This window comes from Strigops habroptila, chromosome 8 (genome assembly GCF_004027225.2).
Source record: "Strigops habroptila isolate Jane chromosome 8, bStrHab1.2.pri, whole genome shotgun sequence".
Classification (NCBI taxonomy): Eukaryota; Metazoa; Chordata; class Aves; order Psittaciformes; family Psittacidae; genus Strigops; species Strigops habroptila.
In genome coordinates, this window is record NC_044284.2 from 30,614,521 (window position 1) to 30,635,716 (window position 21,196).

A 21,196-nucleotide genomic window follows, 5' to 3' on the forward strand; every position below is an offset into this window, starting at 1 on the left:
TAGCAGCAGGACGTTCTAACTATGGTGGTTTTAATTTAAAAATGTTTAAGAAGTACTAAACTGTTCAGACCAGCAGTTTTGAAATGAAGAAGTAGATCTGACTGGTATGGCTAGCCTGGGCTGATGCTAGCAAGAACTGGTACCAGCAAGTATCCCTGAGCTGTGTGGGGTTTGCTCTGCAAGTTGCTGGTACATGACACAGAGTGGGTGACAATGTGTGAAGAAAATAGAGCTGACGCTTTCTTGATACAGCCCTATCCTGCTCTCTCTCTCTTTTTTTTTTTTTTAATAACATTTAGATATATTTAGGAAAAGTGGGGGGGAGCCCTATTCTTGTTTTTTAACTGAATGAAGTTGTTTTGTTGGTTTGGTTTTTTGTGTAGTGTTTTTTGGTTGGTTTTTTTGGGGTTTTTTTGTTTGTTTTTTTTTTTAATCCAGAGCCTGTGAATTAAAGGGAAATTGAAGGAGCTGTGATTCAGTGCAGACAGGAACCAGGCGAAGTTCCTCTACTTACTCATTCTAGATCCTATCAATTCTTTTCTATTTTGGTCCTGAATCTGTTTTGAAAGCTTATTGGGTCATATATTATGTATGTGTGTACATTTTATCGTGTAGATTTAAAAGCCTACAAGACTAATTTCATCACTTCTGGTCCATGTACGCAGAGAGGCTGAGAAACAATAACTTATATGTTCTTTTAGCTGGGAACTGATGATTTGGTACATATTAATAAACACCTGTGTTATACTGATTCAGAAATGTTCTGTGGACAAAATTTATCTTAAATGGTTCTGCTAACATACTAAATACCCCTATGTAGGTGCAGCTTCCCTGTTTTCCCAAGGAATGTGTTTACTCCTGTTTAACATGATTGTCTCCTGAAGACAACCCATCAAAACTGACACACTGATTTTATTGGGAACATGAAGAAACCACTCTGAAGGCTAAAATACATCTCTCAGGCTATGTGAATTTTAATATTATACCAAGTAATGAGAATAATATTTAATGGAAACAGAGATGTGTTGAATCTTGTAAGTATAGATCAGCATCATGTATGAAATCTAAATACTATTACTATTGCTACTGCATTTTTAGTAGGTTTAGGAAATAATACTACTGGGCTTAGTTGTTTAGTTTTATATCTAATTAGAAATATATACTGTGTGTGTGCATGCTCTTTTAAGTTTTAATAAGTGAGAGGAAATAGGATGCATTAATTAAGGCACTAGTCTGAACTTGAGAAACCACAGTTAATTTGTGACACCAGGGAATTTCCAGTGTGATTATTCTCGTGTCTTGACCTTATCTCTCACATCATGACTGAGCTTGTGGGTTTTTTTTGTTTCTACTTGGAAATATGCCAGCTTCTTAAACATTCTTTATCTTTAGTGTTTTCTTTAAAATGGTAGGCTGTGAAATTGCTCATCCAGGCAGAAAACAAAATAGTTATGAGGGCATGTAAATTCTTTACCAAAGAATATCTAATTGACACATAAAGTTACCACTTAAGTGAGCTCTATATAGACTGATGAATATATTAGAAAAATACTGACATTACGCAGGGTTCAAGCAAAGTCCATTCCCAAGGTCATGTCAATCTGTATACATGCAAGAATTTATCTGGATCAGGCTTAATTTATGACTTCTCTTCAGCAAAAAGAATTGCTAAAATGTTTATCCAGCATCACCGAAAAAAATACTGTGTTGAGGAAGAGGAACAAACCTCAGTTTCCTCTGCTGTCTTGAAACTTGACTTCCATCATGGGGCTTTGATGGAAAAAGGTGAAAGCTAAATATCTCAAGTGGTGCTGAAAAGCAAGTCCATGCCCAGTGCTAATGTGTTCCCTCCCTCAGCCATTGCTTTGCCCAGCTCCAAACCCGGAAGTGTTTTGCTTTGAGGTGCCTGTGGGTCATTCCGTTTAGTGTATCTATCTTGACCAGTTCTTTCCCAGATGTCCTCTGTGTGCAAAATAATTTCCAGGAATTTACAGCCTGTGAAATTTTTCCTGAATGTTGGAATGTCACTAGCATGGTGGTGTTCTCCTGCTTTATCCATACTGCAGGAACAAACCCAAAGTTTATGGGAAACCTGAATGCCACAGCTGTCCTACCTTCCTTCACACCATGTTGGTTCATTCTTGCTGTTTTGTGCTTCGGTAGCAGAGTCCTGCAAACTGGGGCAGCTGGGGCAGGGAGAGAGTGGATAGTCATACTCTGTATTTATGCACTTATCTTGAATGACTACAGAACCAGCTTCAGAACTTAGGCACCAGAAGTTGTTGATAAGATATTCTCTTCATCAGCTAAATGGGAGCATTGCCTATTAATTTAGTTGCACAATGTTATCCCATCTTCAACGTCAGCTACTTTTAAATGAGTCAAACTTGGCTTTATCCAGACTTTTTGTAAATGTAAATGTGAACAAAACATCAGGGTAGCTGTGGATACATGTGATCCAGCATGGTTATAAGCTATTCTGAGAGTTGGTTTCTTGGGCATCCGAGGCTCTGAGGCATAAATGGGGTAGAATGGGTGACCACAATTCTGTCTCATCACGAAAGCTCAGACAAAATAAACCTTGGTTGAAGCTCCTTAAACTACGTAAGTGTGCCAGACTGCTAGAAGCACAGCTCAAAGTCCACACAGGAAAGTGTAGGGCATATCTAGTAAAGAGTGGAGAGATCTGGATCCAGGGCTCTCATTTGACCTTATTGGTGACTTAAAAACCATTTTGTTGGTGGCTGGAGTTTTTCCCCAAGGCTGTTTTTCACAATCCTGACCAACCCCTGTAAAGTCTTGTATCCTTTTTCTCATCTGCTTTCATTCCTCCCTTGTCTCATTTTGCCAGCAGGACCTCCTTGGTGGGGTGAGCTGGGTAAGCTATCTGCTTCATGATTTATCAGGAAGACAGTGCTGAATGACGTAAGGCACAACCTGTTCCGCCAGAGGATCTTCATATTATCTCAAGAATTTGCAGCTTCTGCTGCAACTGACAGTCAAATCCAGAAGACTGAAATCCGAGTCTTTTTTCTATCAGCTTACGTAATTTATAGATATCCAACCAACAGAAAAAATACATAGTAAGTACATTTTCTTCCTGCTTAAATGCTCAGTGGTTAAATCCCCGTGCTGGGGAGAAGAGTTACACAAAGGTCTCAGAGCTTCAGAGCAAGATAAACAGTGTATTCTCACCAGTTAAGAGGAGATAATGTGGACCACCAACAAAGGAAGGGAACTGTGCTTCCCTTATTTGGCAATATCTGGGACATTGAGCCAAAAGGGAGAGAGGGCTTTTATAGGGAAGAGGTAGAAGAACATTTCTTCCCTCTGGAGTATAAAAAATAAAATACCTTTAAGTCCAATAATTTAATGAACAACCCTTATTTGTATACCCAGATGTTGTAAACAATGTCCATCTGTATATTCATCTGGATCTGCAAAGGCGGTGAAATTTCATGTCCCCCTGAAGTTAATGTGATTTGTTTATCGAACTCTTTTCAGCTGTGCTTCAAAACCCATCAATTAGTTTTCCTTTTCTGAGGAAGGCTGGAATTTGATTTCAAAAGTTTTTGTGAACTTCAGTATATTTTCTTTTATGGGGTTTTTTTCTGGGATTTGGGTTGAGATTTTTTTTTGTTTGGTTCCCCCACCCCCCGATTTGGTTTGGGTTTTTTGTTTTGTTTGGGGTTTTTTTTGTGTGTGTGTGTGTGTTTTGGGGTTTTTTGTTTTCTTCTGTAGAGAGCTGTGCTCAGAGGCAGCTGCTTTGATTTACTGTGATTCGTGTGACTTTTGCCTGAATTTCATCTCAGCAATGAAATCCAGATCAAGTTGAAATTCCTATAGCTTTGCTGAAGCCTTCCCAGCGAGCTGTAATCAGGTGGATATTTCTGGAAAACATTTTAAATGTTTGGAAAGATTCTCAGTGGCAAAACTGGTTGTGCAAATATCCCAGATTGTATTTTGCCTTTGTCCCATATGGGACTGCTAGTTGCACAGGCAGATTTTCCAGCTCACTAGTAATGAGTTGGTACAGACATGATAGATCAGGGTTTTTTTAAACATTCTTGAGTGTACTCTTCACATCACAGGCATGGGAGGGCACTGATAACGTCATGTCAGCCTCTTTTTACTTTTGCATTGTAGGAATTTAGCACCAGATATTTACTAAATGTTCTGTTTAATATAATTCTAGCTCACATACAGTTCATTATTCAGATTTGACTGCAAAACAGTTTAGGCTGGGATTAGTAGAGTAAATTGATTGTTGTCTGTCATGAGGGAAAGAAGTTATTTCTGTTCTGCTGCCAGTTTATAGGTGTTTGAGTTGGTTTAAAGAGGGGGTTGGAAGCTCTTAGTCTTCCCCATGTCTGAGCTGAGTGGAAAGAAAAAAGTGTTCCTTGATTTCCTGGATTACTGTGATCTCCAGCACCAGGAGATAATCATTGCAATCTGATTATTTCATGGTTTTCATCTGGAAAAAGAGGTCAATAATTTACATTGGTAACAAAAAGCTAGGTTGGGGTTCATTCAAAAAATGTTGTGACTCTGCAGCCATTCACTAGGCTGACATTGGAAAATCCCAGTGCCTGGCTCCATGAAAAATCTTTGTACCTCAAGCGTGATAATTTGGATTTGTTTTTTTCTTAAACCCAACTTTTCCTGTGAAATCTAACCTCTTTTTAAAACATGCAAATAGTATAAGTAGTGCATAGAAATAAAACTTCTGCTTTAATGTAAATGTTAAGACAAAATCAAAAAGAGTGAAAAGATGACGCTTTTTCTACTTTCATCCTGTTTTAGAGAAAGTTTTCCCTGCTTTCTTTCTCGTAAAGGATGAGTAGCTCACTCTGACTCTGTTCTAGAGAGTGAAATACTGGTTATTGCTAAAACCTAGCATCCCAAAGCACTTTTCATTGCCTACCATGAAATCTAAAGAAGACATGTCTCCATGAATTTCTTCTTTGATTCAAGCAAGGCTGAGGAGTTCTGACTGAGAGCAAAATCTGGCTTGTGTTTTTTTCTTTAAAGTTTCTTAGACGGTAACCAGCAGCATTAAGCCTTTGCCTTGGGGAAGTGCTCTGCTGCCTTCATATTGTTGTAGCAAACTGAGTGGCTTTACAAGGTTCATTGCCAAAGAGGTTGTTAATTTTGGCTGAGGAGCTCCGTTTAATCCCAGCCGAGTTTGGAGCTCCTATGGAGTCTGTTTTGGCTCTGCTGTCTGATTGTTTTTCTGTGCAAATATGCAGTTTTGCAGGTTATTTTGATAGGTTTGTATTTGATCAGGAAAATGCTGTTATTGTGTAAAATAGGCAGATTAGCAAAGGCGTTTATTGGCCATTTTTCGTATGGTCATGTTTTTGAAGGTCACGACAAAGTAAGTTTTATTTGGGTTCAATACTGATACAGTTGTCCCTCTGTGCTGGAGATAGTATTTCAGAGAAAAATATTTCCAATCATCATGGGGCAGCAGTCACCCTAGACTGGTGACACTGGAAACTTATCAAAGTCTATGTTTGATAGGGATTGTGCTTTCCACCTCAGTTCTTACAGGGTGTGGGAATCACCTCTGCCATGGGAGGATCTGCTGTGGCTGTCTCAGCAGTGACACCGAAGAGTGATAGAGCCAAAGCATGCCCATACTGGCTGCTTCTTCTCAGGCTGGTGGTGGGATGCAGTGGAGCCATCAGTGACCCAGTTAGGAAGAGAATTCTTGTAATTCAAGTAATTCTTGGTGCTGTCAAACTTCTGCTCTTCATCAATGTAAGGGTTGTGAGACTCCTTTCACTGTGCGTATTTGTGGTGCTCAGGCTCTCACTTTGCCTAGCAGCTGAGAGTCAGTTGCCGTGATTGAAGGGAGCCTTTTCTTTGATAGAGGAAATCATGCCTCTGTAAATGCCAGATAACGTCATTTCACAGCTGGCATCAGATGTCCTTTTGAGTCGCTATTGAGGCCTTTCACATTTTAAGAAGCGTGGGTATCTTGGCTGCACAGTTGGGCATCCCCTCCTCCTCCTGCCTTGGGCTGGAGAAACCTTTAGGGCTTTTATGGCCATGTCACTTGTGACAGCCTGGAGTAATAATAATAGTAAGGTGGTGATCTTTGCAAAAGTTACTTCTCCTTTTGGATGATCAGACTGAGAGGGCTGCCAGAGGCTGCCATGCCAGGTTGTACCCTGGCTCTTGAATACTAATGAAGGGTGGACAGGCGGTCACAGGGAATGAGGAGAACCGAGAGGGGGGAAGATGAAGTAGTACACAAATAAATAAAAGAAATTAAGGGTAAGGCAATGCCACACATCCCAACTATCATAGAAAATTGAGAGTTTTGAAGAACTTTGTTGTATCTAGGAAAAGATTTGTGTTTGCTGGCAAAGTTTGTAGTAGGAATGAAACATCAAACTTTCATCTGGAAAGGGAGACAGGAGCTCCAGAAGAATTTTAGGAGAGCCTTTCAGTCTCCTTCTCAAATAAAAAAAAATAAAATCTTATTGTTAGAAATGAAAGGCACTAATGGCATAAGAATAGGCAGAAAACTGTTTTGCAAAGACGTAGCAATTATATATCCAAGCAAATGGGATATGACAGACAAAAGAAAGTCAAGAAAGAGGAGGTAATTTTTTTTAAAAGGTAATTTTTTTTTTTTTTTTAATCAAGAAAAACAAATCATTTCACTTACATTGTAACAGTTCTCTCAGCAGTCCGTAAGCAAGGTGCAGGAAGGAATGATGATTGATTAAAATAATTCCTTAATTTGAAAGGATTGAAAAGTTTTGGTGAACTGCAGTGGGCTTACAGGATAGTGATATCTAATGCTCATATAGAAGGGACGAGACTAGAGAACAACTTATTTTCAAAGTCTGCCTGATCTGACTGGTGGTATTGAGCTGCTGCTGTTTCTGGTGCAAATTCAGCATGCAGCCTATGGAGCAGTGCTGTATGTTCCTCCTGGGGCCAAAAGGTGAGCCTTTTCTAACTCTGCGATGAGAAAAGTAGCATATAGATCTAGCTGGAGAGGCTCAAGATTTTTAGCCGCAAAGTTTCAACCATGTTAATAGCTGTTACACATATGAGGGTTTCCCAGAACAAGGAGGCATTATCGCACAGCATATCTCCACCTCTTTCACACGCATGGATTCTCGCCTGCCTGCTCAAACAGGAGTTTTGTCGAAGCCAGCACAACTTAGAAGAGTGGTTTGAAATTGCAATCTGTAGCATTTAAATTATGCTAATAAATATCAGCAGAATTGTAAATAATTGTTCTTGGTTAGCTACTTTTGTATGAATCAGCTGCGCCATTTTTAAAAGTGTACTTGACAAGAAGATGGAGGGGTGGCCGCTGCCTGTGGCAGCCTGCGTAGTCAGCCCTTGATCAGCTGAAAAGCTTTTGCTGTCTTCTCAAACCTGCATAGCATGTGGGCTACTGCTAGAGGATAGCAGAAGGGAAGCTGCTGAAAGTAAATTAAAAAAAATATATTTTGGCACAGAGGATAAGCTTAAGCAAGTCAAAAGTACGAAAGAGAGCACTCCAGGAAGAGGTCCTGTGTGTAAGCAGTTTGTTGTTCCAGCACATTCAGCTTGGGCTTTCTCTGTTTCTTTGGGTTATGTCATTGTTTAATTTGGTGTTCCTTCAAAACCAGCCAGCTGCAGCCATATGCAGTGCATTGCTTCTGTTATCTTCTTGGAGAGATGTACAAAGTACTTTTTTAAGATGTAAAATGTATGTGATAGAGATGGGGGGTTGCTGTTTTTAACTAAGAAGGCCCTTTTCTGACTACTGATGGACCAACTGTGTGTTCACAGTAGGAATTCACTCAGATCTTTAGCCAATAAAGTAGGAGTTGTTATTGCTGTCTTCCTGCAGTAGCAGCAAAGAAGCAGAGAATAACAAACCCAATATGTCACTTACACTCCGTTTGTCCCTTGCATCCAGCATTTCATTTCCCTTGTAAGTTACTACTGATCTTATTTTCCTTGCTTCATCCCAGGAAAAAATATACATCAAAACAATATTGGGGGACAGGGAGGATTGAATACACTTGCATTTGTTTTTAGAACACTTTTTAGCAGAAGTGACTTCATTACATGTATCTGAGTGCTTCCACAACTGCTTGATGTGAAAACATCTAATGCTTATCCATGCGATAGCAGGTGTCTACTGTTTAAAGAAAGATGGCTTGAAGCAGAGGCAAACTATAAGATGTGAATTTGCACTCCAGATGTTTTGGAGTATCCTGCCCAATCAGCAGACTACTGAAGCAGCCAAGGTAAAACTCACAAGTTAATAGATGTGGACTATGGCCAGGACATCTTTGAAACACGTGATTAAATTCATGCCTAAATTACAGTGGTGTTGAGGCAAACACTTCGCTTGCTTTATGTCGCAGTGAGTCAGGATGCCTAGAGATTTATTTTCTTTTTAATTACTTGAGATCTGGAAATGTAAGTTTCTGGGGTTTATCCAGGTTTTTGTTTTGTTTGCCTTCAGTTGTTTAGGGAGTGGCTTGATTTTTTTGCTAGCTACATATGATTTGTTCTTTAAGGTCAAATACTGAAAGATAAGTTTATAGATAACAAGTAAGGCATTTTAGCAGGAGAATTAGGATAGCAACAGTGGGAAATCTTTTAGAAATGGAAAACTTCCGTGAGATTCTCATGCCCAGCAATTTTTTAAGAATTAGAACATGTTTCAACAGTTGAATTTTTTCTTGAAGTTGGATGACATCTATCTCTTTCCCTTGCACATGGAGCTGGAGTCTTGTTTATCGCTAGTGTTTTTATTAACTGTCATGTAATTAGCAGAAATATTTAATATTTAGAAATATCATCCAGGTATTTGTAGGGTTAATTAATAATCTTCCTTAGTGTATTATATTTTACCCTGATGTGATTGACTGTTTTGAATATAAATATTTCTGTCACAAGTTTTTTTTATTCTAAAGGGCTCCCCATTTAGCCCACTGTGGAAGTGGTGTCAAGAAGAGTTGAATAGGGCACCACGTGTTCACTGTGACGCTGGATTTGCTCTTCTCAGTATTACATCTTTTAGCCAGCACATAGCCCTGCAGTTTATCCATGACCCTGCCCTGCCCTTGGCTGCCTCCCTGGCAAACTGGAAAGATGGATCAAACTGGATAAGGCAGGAATATAGGTCTAATTTTATTCAATATTTTCATTAAGAACTTGAAAGATGGAATAAGGATTGATGCCTATTAAATTATAGTCCATATCAGGGTCTGATATAGTTGAGAGTGCTTGGTGAGTTAAGGGGGAGGGAAGGAGGACAGGACAGGAGGAGAGCTCAAATGGCCTTAAAAGACAATGATCATGACATTGAGCAAAGTACTACATTTCAGCCAGTCCTTCCCAAACCTGTTTTTGTTTTTTACTATGTGGTAGTTCTGCCCAATAGTTCTGGGAGGTATAGTAGGCTACAAAAGCCAAGAGTCAAGTTACTCTGTAGACAGAGTAACAACAGTTGCTCCTTGGTGCTGCTAGGGCCGCGAATGGAGTATGGTGGCCAGGGCTGGTACTGCATCCTGAGGATGGAGACCGATTTAAAAAACATTCCAGAGGACAGCAGTAAGCGGGATCTGTGATCTGATAAGTACAGGTATGGAAGAAATGAACTTGCTTCGTTCAAAAATAAAAAATGCCTTCAAGTATGTGAAAGCTTGGTGATGAACAAAGAAAGTAGTGATGAGCTCACCGGTGGTGAATGTGCAGGAAAGAAACAGTAATTTATGGTGCAGCAGGGAAAGCTGAGATAATCTTCTCAGTGATGAGGAGAGTTAGATGTTGTGATAGGTTGCTTAGCCAAGGAAGTTTTGAGATTGTCATGATCTCAGGGTGGGAGATTTTTGGTTGGTTGGTTGGTTTGTTTTGTTTTTCTTAAAATGGGCTAGGCAGACATCCCTGAGGATTGGCTTAGGTATAGATGATCATGTTTCAGTGTAGGAGGATGGTCTCCATGACTGTGTTACATCCCCTCCGGTCCTGCTTTCTGTGACTCAGCTGCAGTGTGGGATCTGCAGTTTTAGGTTTGTTCTTGCACAAGGAGCTTTTAACATATATTTCTATAATTCTCTGAAATTTAAGTCTGTATGTGTTCTTCTTTGTGTCTTAAGTTTTGACACTGGCAGGCAGTTCACAAAGGAGCTGGGCTGTGTTTTGAAGAGTTCATTTTCTTGAGTGTTGTAGGTTGTGCCATACGTGACTGATAAAAGATCTTTGCTAGCATTAAGGCCAGTCACAGCACAAATAAATCTGGAACAAATTCTGAGAAAGCATGTAATGTTATGACTGGCATATCTGTGAGCATGGAGCTCTGCTTGAGAATTAGACTAAAAGTTTGCAAAGTGCTAATGCTGATGTCACTCCCTTGGAATTGAAAGGCTGTTGAAACAGTAAATATTTCTATGGCCAGAAGCTAAGTCTTGAGCCGGACCTTTTCCTCTCTGTGAAGGAAAGAATGCAGAACAAACCTAAAATGTGTATTTGCAATGGGAAAATCTTAATTAGTTTAGAGCTTTTAGCTATTTCAAAGCATTTACATACACAGCTGCTGTTCATGCAAACATGAAAACTATTCATGGAAACTTCAAACTCACCTTGAAATGACAAGTAATTTTTATCCTGTTTTTTAAAGCTGTGCTTGCTGTTCAGAAGTATGGTTGGAAAGGTCTGAAAATTATATTTGTACTCTACGTGCAGAAAGGAACATAGACACAGGCTAATGGAAGCATATAATAAAAGGCTTTAGTTCAGAAAGACTTAACATTGAAACCTTATTAGCACCAAACAGCTGCTAGGAAAGTGTTTAAATTTTAGGGACATTTACTCTTGGTTTTATCTGTGAAGTTTTGGTTATGACCCAAAACTCTGAAAAAAGAGAGATGACCAAAATACAAACTTAGATGTTCAGATCTTATAGCTGGCTTCTCTGCTATGAAAGGTTAATCTGAAATATTGCATCCAAATAACCCACGAGGAATTAGAGCTTAATGCTGTAGCTTGGGACAGTTATAATAGCTCTTAGACACTGAGATCTACAGGATAACTCAGATTTTTGTAGTGTCCCTCAGAGGACCCCATTGAGCATTCACAAGGAATTCATCCCCACCCCCAGCTTCCTCCTAGTTGGAAGAGGTTTGCCATGACAGATGTGGGGAACAGATGTTGAGAGGAAAAGTTAAAACAGGACAATGACCTGAAGTGTTAGTTGGGCTCTTCCTTGACGTGACTGAATTTATGTTCCCGATGGCAAAGGAGGAAAGCAGCATGTATCCACTGCTTATCTCTGCAAGCCCCAGTGTTAATGTTGGGGGAGGTTGACATACAGAGCTTTTATGTGTTCATGTCAGACACTTTGTGCTCAATTAGCTGAGGACGAGAGAGGAAGGGACAAAGATTTAAAAGCAAATGAGCCGTGTGTTATTCAAGGACAGTTAGTGCGAAGTGGGTGAATCATGCTCAGCCACACACCACCTTTCCCGAACAGCTGTAGGTATTTTTTTCTGAATTTTAGTCTCCTGGTTTACATAAGGATTTCCTCTTTCCTGCTTCCTGTTCTTTCCCACCTTTTCACCACTGCATCTGTGATGTCTGAGAGATGTTGATACTCCTTGTCCCTAACTGCTCCAGTGAGATAGTCTAGAGGAAGAGTCCTCAGTGGCTGATGAATAGCAATAATAATGAGCTAGGAAAAAGGGCCTTTCACCACTTGTGTGGTATCATCATAGAGCATATAAGATTTTTATTTTTTATTTCCCCCCTGCTCTATGCTTTTCTATTTCAGAAGGATTTCAGCTTTTTATTGGCTTGGGAGAAAGATGTTGACCTGTTATGAGAGGGGTTGGCAGGTAAGACCAACTTCCCTACTGGGGAGGGACTCAGAACAGGTCTTGTTCACCTCAGCTTAGTCTAGCTCAGGAAGCTGTGAATAATTATGGTTATTACCAAAAGCAAATCAACCATCTATAGAAGCCTGAGAATTTTTTTAGCTCTTGAAATGGGAAACTAAGTATTTGAAATACTATAATGAGGTGACAACTCTGTGAGCTACTTTCTTTCTCCCAAAAAAGGTTGGCTTTGGTTTTATTAACAAGTTTTTCCATGGGGCAGTTTTGTGCTGGCTTTTTTCCTAGCTTTCAGACAGAGGTTGGGCCTGATGACCTCTCTTGAGGCCCTCTTCCAACCCGCACTATTACCAGGTGCTATTATAGCCATCATTCATGTGTATTTACTGCTTTCTGTATTTAATTTTACATTTACTCTTATTTTCACAGGGCATTGCCTATTCATGGTGGGTTTTGTTTCAAATTCAGTGGGGAGCTCAAAGGCACACACTGTCCTTTCCATATGGTACACTGATTTCAAAGCTTGTGATGAAAGGGCACTTCTTACTATTGACTGTTCTTTCTTTGCTGTTGTTCTTGTAAAATGATTGATGGCATTAGCAAATCAGCAACACAGGTTACATTGGCTCTGTAGGTATGAAAGGGTTGGAGTGTGCCTCATGTGCAAGTGATCACAAAGGAGGTTTAGCATGAGGGATATCTGACATTGTTGGTCAGCATATCTGCCTCATCTGATCCATCTTATTCTTTAGAGAATGTGATGAAGCACCCATTCATATGTATATGTATATTATTCATCAACTTAAATTCAATTCTTAATTTAGTAACATGAGCCAGCAGTGTGCGCTTGCAGCCCAGAAAACCAACCGTGTCCTGGGCTGCATCAAAAGAAGCGTGACCAGCAGGTCGAAGGAGGTGATCCTGCCCCTCTACTCTGCTCTTGTGAGACCTCACTTGGAGTACTGTGTACAGTTCTGGTGTCCTCAACATAAAAAGGACATGATGCTGTTGGAGCAAGTCCAGAGGAGGGCCACGAGGATGATAAGGGGGCTGGAGCACCTCCCGTATGAAGAGAGGCTGAGAAAGTTGGGGCTGTTCAGCCTGGAGAAGAGAAGGTGGCGTGGAGACCTCATAGCAGCCTTCCAGTATCTGAAGGGGGTCTATAAGGATGCTGGGGAGGGACTCTTCCTTAGGGACTGTAGTGGTAGGACAAGGGGTAATGGGTTCAAACTTAAACAGGGGAAGTTTAGATTAGATATAAGGAAGAAGTTCTTTACAGTGAGGGTGGTGAAGCACTGGAATGGGTTGCCCAGGGAGATTGTGGATGCTCCATCCCTGGCGGTGTTCAAGGCCAGGTTGGACAGAGCCTTGAACCACGTGGTTTAGGGCAAGGTGTCCCTGCCCATGGCAGGGGGGTTGGAACTAGATGATCTTAAGGTCCTTTCCAACCCTTACTATTATATGATTCTATGATTTGCACTCACATTGTCACCTTAGGTCTGTGTACGTCCCATTCCTTCTTTCCCTGTCACCAAAATCTTTGGGGACACTTCTCTTCTTCCACTTCCAGATTATCTGTATAAACTGTGACATAAATGTCCAAATTGTCCACATAAATGTCCATGTGTGCTTAATAACCCCAGACTTCAGTCTGTCTGGTACTCAGAGCCTTCTCCTTGTGAATAAGCCACATATTTGGGGAGCTAATATAAAAAATTTCCTTAGTAGGACTCTTCATTGAGGAGTCTGATTAAAGTACATTATTATTGTTGTTATTGTTGTTATTGTTGTCTTTGTTATTATTTATTTGCTGAGTATATCCAACTCCTTTAGGTCTTAAAAGCCAATTCCTGTATTGGGAGCAGTTTGAACCCTCAACCCTGACCTGCGAGAGTCAGAGGACTTAGTTACTTTACAAAGCAATCATTTTTCATGGGAGCTGGAAGTGAGATTTCTTTGGGCTTCAGGGTTTATTTTCCTCCCCTGCTTAGTGTAACAGAGATAGCATCCTTGCTAGAAAGCAGAGAGAAGAAAGAAAATTCAGTCCACATGTTTGGGATTTAAGATTGAGAGTGATTCACACTTAGCTTCTGGGGATTGTAATTAGGGGTGACATAATAACCATAAACTTTCAATGAAATAGTAGCAGCATTTTTGTTACACTCTATAGCTGCAGAAGCTGCTTCTGATTAGCATCCCTTCGAGATAAACCTACAGGACCGCTGCAGTTTTCAGACCTAGACCCAGGCTTTTGTCACACAGTCCTACTTCTGCACTGATGCTGAAGGGAACCCTGAATTCTGAAACACACCAGACTTTAGTGACATTTTCACTTGGATCAGCATGTCAACCTTTTCCTTTGCCATTTTAGACCATCTGTGTAGTTTTGAAGTAAGTATTATTATACTGCCTAAATCCTGCCAGTTTATACACTTGATAATACACTCTAGGGTTATCTAATGTGGAAAAAAAACAATCATGCTATCCTCCTCTTCTGAATTATTACTAAATCTTTCTTTTCCAAGTGGCTGAGACTAAAAGGAATCCAGGAATGCATGGAGCAGGAGATCTGTCATTCCCACTCCGCACCAAGGTGCATTCTTGCAGGGAGAGATGGGCATTTACACTGGAGTTCTGCCATCAGCGTTCAGCCAATTCGTTTTTGGCAGCTAAGCACATGGAATTTTGAAAACGAAGATCTACTTTTTTAAACCAGGTCACAGACAAAAATAAAGACACATTCTTGGGCTACGAGAAGTAGGTCAGGCTTTGGGGGAATCATTTATGAAAGCTGTTGATCTATCATACCAGTTTTTCTTTATTGATATTCTTTGCTTTCTATGCCAAATCTGTATGCTTTATATAAAGAGGCCCTGCTCATTTTGCTTTAGGTGTGATGTATTCTTCTGCTTTGGTGAGCAAACTTTTTACATTAACATTAAAAAAAAAAAGGGGGGGGGGGTGTAAAAGAAATACAGAAACAAAAAATGTTCCTAGTTTTCCATTAGAGGATACTGTAGTGGAAAGTGAGGCCTCTCTGTGCTGCAGTCCAAAAGGAATAAAGCTGCTTTGTGTCACCTCATTACTCTAAGCTGATGTTTCGTCCCAATATCCAAAGACTTTGGCTGGGGGAACGAATAGAATGGGGAAAAGGCTGATTCCACTGCTCAGACAGTTACCTCTGCATCACCTTCTGAGCTCAATTAATCTGTCTAATTTAGGGGAAGTATTTCACACCGTGTCCGGTGATAATGCTGTGTAGTCCCTGCAAGAGCTGCTGTACCAGGCACAAGGCTCAGGGAGGGAGGATGGATTACTGCTTGCCGGACATCTGAATTATCCTCACATGACTTTATTACTTCTAGAGTTGAAAGGTGGCTGTTAAGAATTTTGAGCATTACACAGTAAAAGTATTAAGGGCAGGTAGCTGTAGCGTGGGAGCCAGGGCTTGGGGCAGGCACCCTGTGCCGTTTGACTGGGCTTCTGCAGCATAGGTTGAGGATGCTCATCCTCTCCAGTAGCCTGTTGCTCTGGTGAGCAGGCGGATAGTTCAGCGCTACAGCTGAAGGAGTAAGGGTGTGTTTGGTTAACAAACGAGGATCAGGTTCTGCAGTAATTGAGCTGTAAAAACCCCTTAGCTGCTTTTATGTCTGAGCTTGGGAAACAAGATGGTTTTGCCCTGTGAAAGCAAATCCCAGTTAATAACATTGTTTGTGAAGGACACCTCTACAAATAATCCCCCCTTTCTGAATATCTGCATTACTGCAAGTTTAATTTCCTCTTTTTTCTCTTCTACAATTTTTTTAATATTAATCCATATAACTCTGTACCTTAAATTCACAAGAGCAAAACAGCCGATGCTCATGTGCAGGTAATGCCTGTCACCTGTTCACAAATTCCTGAAGAGTTATTGACATAGCTGGCATTTTTGTTTAGTTTTGGTAATTTATTTTTCTTCCTATTTCTACATTCTCTATTTTACAGAATTTGATTCAGAAACAAAAAGGGTTCAAGACATTCTTTCTGGAATGGAGAAACCACAGGTATGTGATCCCAAGTTACTACACACACACACACAGAGAATAGTAAATGTGATAAGCAGGTTGTGTCACAACATACTGGTGATTTCACAGAGGATCACCTCTGAATTTTTTCATTAGCAGATTGTTGCCTCTGTATATATCTAACTCGTTTTGCTAGGATATAAATTTGAAGCATCTCTTGTGCTTGTGGGTATTTGTGGGCTCTGCCCACTGCAGGAATGGCACCAGTTGCCTGTTTCTAGAGGACAACTTCCAGAATTCATTTGGTTCCCCACTGTGGTAGGGAACCCAGTGCACTGGGGTGATTTACATAGCTCTTCCCTGGGTTTAATTTTATTTGTCATGAGCAATTTATGTCTGTAATCATGATTAAATTAAGGTAATTCTATTATTTAATGGCTATTACTATATTCTACATTTGTCTGAGCCATAAAAGCATGTGAATTGTAATGGAATTGAATCACCATGTAAATAACCATAATACTGGGTATGACCACAATCAGGTAAGGTTATTAATAAATCTGGTTGCAAGCCCTTTGAATGTGATGGTTTTCTAGTTTGGTGTGTCAAATTAAAGACAGGAGAGTATTGTGGATCTAAATGAATGGTCTAAACAAGCACTGGAAGGAACAGTCATGGGACGGAGGGAGATCCTGTGCTTTGGGAGTTTTATTTTCTTTGGTTTGTCTTTCTCTGTCGAGGTAGAAGGCTAGTAAACAAGCAAATTAAGAAAAACAGTTGGAAAGCTCATCTAAAGACTGGTTCAACAGTGGATGACAGAGAGATATTCTGCAGTGGGAGCTTGAAAAGGTGTCTATTCCTTGGATGCAGAAGCAGCAGAGCCCAGGAGATGCAGGCAGGAGCATGGACTGAGTTAGGCTCTGTTCTCTTGCATGCCTTTGTTCTGAATAAATACAAAAGATTTGGTCTTAAACTGCTCAGTCAGTAGGTGTTGGATCCTTGTGTCGTAGCATCTACAGGAGCAGGTTCAAAGCCAAGCAGAATCTAAACCAGGCCAGCAGAGGTGACACATACCAGAAGACTACAGCCTGAGTTTGTTTGCAAGAAGGAAAGTTGCTTTATTTCTTGTAGAAAAAGTGATAATACTAAACTGAAGACTTGAGAGAAGAGTTTTTGGGAGATCAGAGGGGAAGAAAGTGCACTTAGACAGAATTAGGCTAGTTTATTGTACAGTCAGTCAATATTTTTGTACTGAGAACTATCTGAATGTTTCTCAGCTGGTAAAACGCCACACAATCTTTGTCTTTGACAAAGATCTGGAGAGCTCACAAGAAAAATGAGTTATTTCATACTTATATCTATAAAGGTAGGGAAAGAAGCTGTTTGAGTAGTTTGCAGGTTTCTGAGCTCTGTACAATTAGAATTGTGGTATTTAATTTAAATACCAAAGTGTTTAAAGCAGAGGGGAACGAAAAACGAAAAAGAAACAAAAATATTTTTTCTTGAATCATTTTAGAAATAGGATAAATATTTTTATTAGGGTTTTTTTTTTTAGTGTTTTAGGGTTTTTTAAATCTAAAACATGAGAAATTCTAGTTCTATAATAATGACATTAATGAGAAGATGCTGAGGATTATCTATTCTCTCTTTGACTTTTGTGAGTAATTGAACTTATAGGAGTTTCCCAAACCATTAATTGGTGTGAATGATTATGTGTGTGTGTAGTCAGTATTACATCCGATAGAAATATATTATTTGTAAACAGTCTGCTAGGCTGTATTTCTTGGCAAGCCTTATGCATGTATGAATGAAAAATAAAACAATGTATAGAAAAACAATTGGGTTGAAAGAAATGAGACAACTGAAATGGAAGGACACAGAGCAGTAAGTTGGTGGCAGGTGAAGTGATGCTGAGCCTGCAGCACATGGCTTTGATGTCAACGCTGTGGAAGCTGTCCGTTGGGATTATCTCCCTGAGCAGCTCCTGCAAGAGAATCTGCAGCTGCAGTATCTCTTGGAGGTGTCTTTAATCTAGCTTGTCCAGGTACCTCTCTGCGACACAGTCTCTCTCACCTTTCAAAGTACAAATTAGACACCTTTTTTAAATTATTAATTTATAAAAAGTCTGTTTTTTGTAAGAGATGTTGTTACTTGTTTGAGAGACATGCAACCAAACTGTAAATTTAATTGTATTTTTATCCCTTTGACATCAAACATTTTAAAAGAAGCCTTTTGCTTTTTTCCCCTATGTTTTTATTTAAAATGAAATATATTTTTAATTTGCTGTATCGCAAAGTAAGCATTCCCTAGAACAAATACATTGGTGAGGAAAGGGAAACTTGATAATGGGTTTCTGAAGTCGCTGGGGGCAACATAGCTGTATCTGACAGCATGGCTGCCAAGCGGCTTGGAGGGACATCACCTCCCATGGGGAAACGCTGCAGGTCCACAGAGTTGGAGCTTAGGCATTAGGTTGACTTTCCAAAAGGCAGCTTGCTCCCACTGACTTGCTCTGCAGTGAAAGTCATATTTAATCTTTGGGATTTTTGCCTAAAATTGCAGGATTAGAGCCATACTTTAAAAGCAAAATCTAGACCTGGTAATAACCGTGAATTCATTTGACCCCCAAGTCTTTCAAACATTGCCCTTGAGGGAGTAAATGAATGTTGCTTGCAGTGTAGTTCTCACACATACAATAAAGCCCCGAACCACACGATGCCTTGTGAATGCTAACCCAGAATTTGAAAGATAATGAAAGTTGTACAGAAACATTGTTCATTACCTGAAAGACGGGAAGGGCCGATATTCATCAGTCTTGTAACCTTATTAAAGTAGCGCAGGAGCTGGATTCTTTCCCAGGGGCTTTTATAAAATAATTATTTACATCACCAAGTTTTGATAGCATAGAAAGCCAGGCATTTTCTGTGTAAACTGAGAAGTTTTCAGAAACTAATTAACTGCGCTTTTCACCAGACATACAAAATCCTTGTGGGAGAATCTTTTGTTAGGTCTCGGCTAAAAGGCCAAGCCGGTCCTGTTCAAAGCAAGCACAGCAATTCTGGGGACAGATGAGACAGGCTGGAGTAACAAGAAAGCAGCACAAAGGTTTATCTGCCTGACCTATGAAGAGGTGCTCTGGCCACTTGTATTTTGGTTGGATGGAATTAGGGCACCATTAATGAACACTTATGTCTGCATGTTCAGTAGTGACATTGAGCCCACTATCGTGATATTAGCTGTGCTATTCCTTACAGCATGGATAGGGCTGGTCCAGATCTGTTCAGTGGTTTTTGGTAAATGTTTGTTTTCCCAGGTGTAAGCAAGAAAAGTTGGAGTTAAAGGTACTGAGCCTGTTTGCCAGTGTTAGCTTGTTATTCTCAGCATATCATAACCCTATTTTATTTAACTTATGTTTTTCACAGCAAAGCTAGTGCTTTCAGCTCCAGTTAGGAGTCCCTTAACTAAGTCAAGTGATGTCTTTGGCCATTAAATCAGATGCCGAAAAGATACGCCTTTGGCTGATAAACGTGATATGGTATCGAGCCTGTTAGTCAATGAGAAGCACACATACACATAATCATAGATTCATAGAATGGTTTGGGTTGGAAGGACCGTAAGAAGAAGTATTATTCTCCTTCCTATAGAAGTGTATAGATCTGCGTTTTCTGACTTTATCACGCAGACAGTGGCCCCTCACTTGCTTTGCTACACTTGCTGTGTGTGCTCAGTGCAGCTAAGAATTGTATTTAACGATTTGTGGTGTTTATTTTTAAACGTACCCCAGCCATTACTGTGTACGTACCACCACCAAGGCAGGCCAGCAGTCACTCTGAACACTGTATCAGTAAGAAATTAATGGTATAGCTGGAGCAGCTTACCAGCTGGGTTTGGACTTCTGTCATCTGCATGGAAATGTCTGCACACTGACTTCAGAATAATAGTCTAACAGTTTCTAGCAGTTAGTCTGTAACGTGCTTTCTCTTGCTTGAAGAAAGTATAAAAGACCTAACTTTTTACAGATTGCTAAAGTTCATGAAAGGCCAGAGCTTTTGCCATATGCAGAATATATACGTGTGTCCTTGTGAGTAGTCATAGAGAAAAACATTTCAATAGAACATTGGCAGGATATCATGCCTCCAGCTCCAAGTCTGTCTGAATTTATGAAAAACAATTATGCAAGCATATTTCCATAATAAAAGAAACTGCGTGTTGATGGGCTGAGCTGGCATAGTAGTAATGTATGTTTAAAAAAAGGTCTGTTTGGATCTTACTATCCAGTTTTCTGATCAAAATATTGTTTACAATACAGACTCCAAATATCTTTGTCACAATTTCATTCACATATATGTGCATATACATATCTCAAAAATTTAACTTATCTGTCGTATTTGGATCATTCAGGATTCTTACAAACCATCTAATCCAGTATCAGTGTTCACTGGTCCAAGTTTATGAAGCAAACATTAATTTCATAGCATCAGAAAAATGTGGCTAGAGCAAGAAATCGCATGAAAATTCATACAAGAATTTCCATGTTCATATTAAAAAAAAAAAGAAAAAGCTTGATAGTACTTAAAACTTCTTGCCTTACAACTTGTTTTTCACATTAGATTGAAGAGAGGTTTTCTTTTGGGCAAGACTTAATTGTGCTGCTATAAATTAAAATCTTTAACTTTTGAGAGCACGGTGTTTAAGTTAAGATGAGACGTTTTGTGGTGTCACCTACTTGTCAGTCTGTTAAAAACAGATTTATTACTTGCTCAGAAAGAATTTGCTTGATGTATGGGTATTACACACAACAGTTGCAGTGCTCTTCAGCTGAAAGCAATGTGTTGCCATGTGAGAAGCTGTTCTATGATCCAGAAAGAGGATTTGTAAACAAGCATTTCCTGAAAGCTGATGGCTCATATTTTATTACCAAATCATTTATGGGTAAGGTGCTTCATTTGTTTCAAGAATAGTGTAGGAAATGTCTAACTAAGCACCTGCATCATTTATCTTACACCTTCTGAAATAACAATGTTTTGCTCTGTGTGTTGGAGAAATCTGTTAAAATGATAGAACCAGTGAAATTTGACCCATAGGAAAAATGGATGAAGAATATAAAACCTTGTGCTTTGATTCTTCCTCATGGAGGCTAGCTAAATACATTTTCTTTACATTTTCACTACAATTAAGAAAGAAAAATGTAGTTGTTTTCATTACAAAAAGTGGCAGTGGCAGGAAGCTGGAAGCTATGGAGAATTTGATGCTTCCCTGGACTTTTTTCAGAAGGGGTACTTAAAATGTTGTGCTGTCTACGATGCCTCTACTACTGTGCCAGCAGGCTCTCCT

General features: G+C 39.7%; 1 protein-coding gene across 1 annotated transcript in view; it reads left to right on the plus strand.

Moving 5' to 3' along the window:
* FNDC3B (fibronectin type III domain containing 3B) overlaps positions 1 to 21,196 on the plus strand; it is a 206,782-nt gene that overhangs the window by 117,059 nt on the left and 68,527 nt on the right. The window contains exon 7 of the mRNA XM_030494887.1: positions 15,843 to 15,901. Coding sequence (XP_030350747.1) covers positions 15,843 to 15,901 — 59 coding nt within the window. The remainder of the gene's footprint in view (positions 1 to 15,842; positions 15,902 to 21,196) is intronic.